General features: G+C 43.5%; 1 protein-coding gene across 1 annotated transcript; it reads right to left on the bottom strand.

Annotated features, from left to right (window-relative positions):
* Nucleotides 1-1,059: 1,059 nt before the first annotated feature.
* Nucleotides 1,060-1,486, bottom strand: LOC106536312 (uncharacterized; the record flags this gene model as incomplete). Its single annotated transcript, XM_014033525.1, is given in 1 exon segment — nucleotides 1,060-1,486. A coding segment is annotated over 1 exon segment (413 nt), but the record flags the coding sequence as incomplete, so codon positions are not given.

Here is a 1,486-nt window from a genome sequence, read left to right as displayed (position 1 = left end):
CTGATTATCACTGGTAATGCTCCTTTCACCAATCCTACATCCGATGGTCCTTGTGACCACAACTGTTCGGGTATTCGTTTTGTGAGCAGATTTTCTTCTTCCTCAGTCAAGTAAATCTGTCAATCACTCGCCTCTGTCATGTGCGTTGCTGCTTTCACTGGAGTCGTCCAAAACAGGTTAGTCCTATACATGCCTGTGCTTGGGCTGTAATAGGTTTTGTCTTTTACAAGCTGCCAGTCTTGTGTCCTCTGTCCTTGACTCACTAGTTTGTCTAAATCTTTCCATTGTGATGCTTTTTCTTTGTATAGTGAGATATGGGGTGGACTAAAACTTCTGTGCTCTTTTTCTAGGGCAGGAGGAAGTTCTGCTAGTGCTGCTGCACTACTTTTCCCATCTGAGTACAGATATGACACTGTGATAGTAGTTGGGGTCAACTTTTCCAAGTTTTTGAAATACTGAACATCTGGACCTGGTCTATTCATGTATTTCATTGTTACATGAAGTTCATCTGCAGTGTGTTTGTCATGGACTTGCTGTAGGTGTTGTTTAGCTTTTTGTAAAAGTTCTTCTCTTACTTTGGCTGGGGGCTTGTTTGGGATCTCTAATGTGTAATAATATGTAGGGGTATCATGGCCTTCTAACACCATGAGAGATATCTTTTCTCCTAGTCTTTTCACTGTTATTCCTTCAGCAGTCGGCACGAGGGACAGGCCTAAATTAACAAGTCCATCTCGTCCCAACAGGTTTACTGGACAGCTGGGCATAATGAGGATGGACATTTGGCACGACTTCCCATTTGGGTCTCTTATCCAGATGGGACAAGATTCTGGAACTTTACGCAAATTTCCCTGTGCTGATCTCACTAAGATGGAGGTGTTACTCTGCTGTACCCCCATTATTGGTTGTTTAAGTGTGGTTCTACACGCTCCACTGTCACACAAGAACACCACATCCTGTCCATTTACTTTTAATGTCACTTCCGGTCTTACTTTTTCTTCAAACAAAATGTCTTCCAGGTTCATTACTTCTGTCTCTGCCTCGCTCTCTTTTCCTTCAGAATAACCTGATTCTAGTCATGCTGAACTAGAGGGGTTATTTTGAGGGCTGCTTCTACAGTCTCTAGCCATATGTCCCTCTTTTCCACAGGACCAGCAGGCCCTGGGATTTCCCATGCTCCTAGAGAGTCCTCCTCTCCCTCTTCCCCTGCTCCTTCCTCTGCCTCTTCCTCTAGCCTGTGGGTTTTGCCAGTAAACAGCATTTTCATCCTCTTCAACCCAAAAGGTTGCTTTTTCTGTTGCTTTAGTGTTCTTTTTAATTTTTGTTACTCTTTCCGCATGGACTGCATGTGTTAAGTAATCTGACAGTGTTCCATTTGGGAGACCTATATAATGTTTAGACACCCAATGGTGTTTTTGTGAGGTTGAGCCTGCATGCAGTGCGTTTTTTAACTGCTGTTGGTATGGGCCATTCTCATCACCGTTATCCA

The sequence above is a fragment of the Austrofundulus limnaeus genome, unplaced genomic scaffold (assembly GCF_001266775.1).
Source record: "Austrofundulus limnaeus strain Quisiro unplaced genomic scaffold, Austrofundulus_limnaeus-1.0 Scaffold1766, whole genome shotgun sequence".
Classification (NCBI taxonomy): Eukaryota; Metazoa; Chordata; class Actinopteri; order Cyprinodontiformes; family Rivulidae; genus Austrofundulus; species Austrofundulus limnaeus.
Note: the sequence above shows the minus strand (reverse complement) of the source record. Positions and strands in the feature narration are given on the sequence as shown.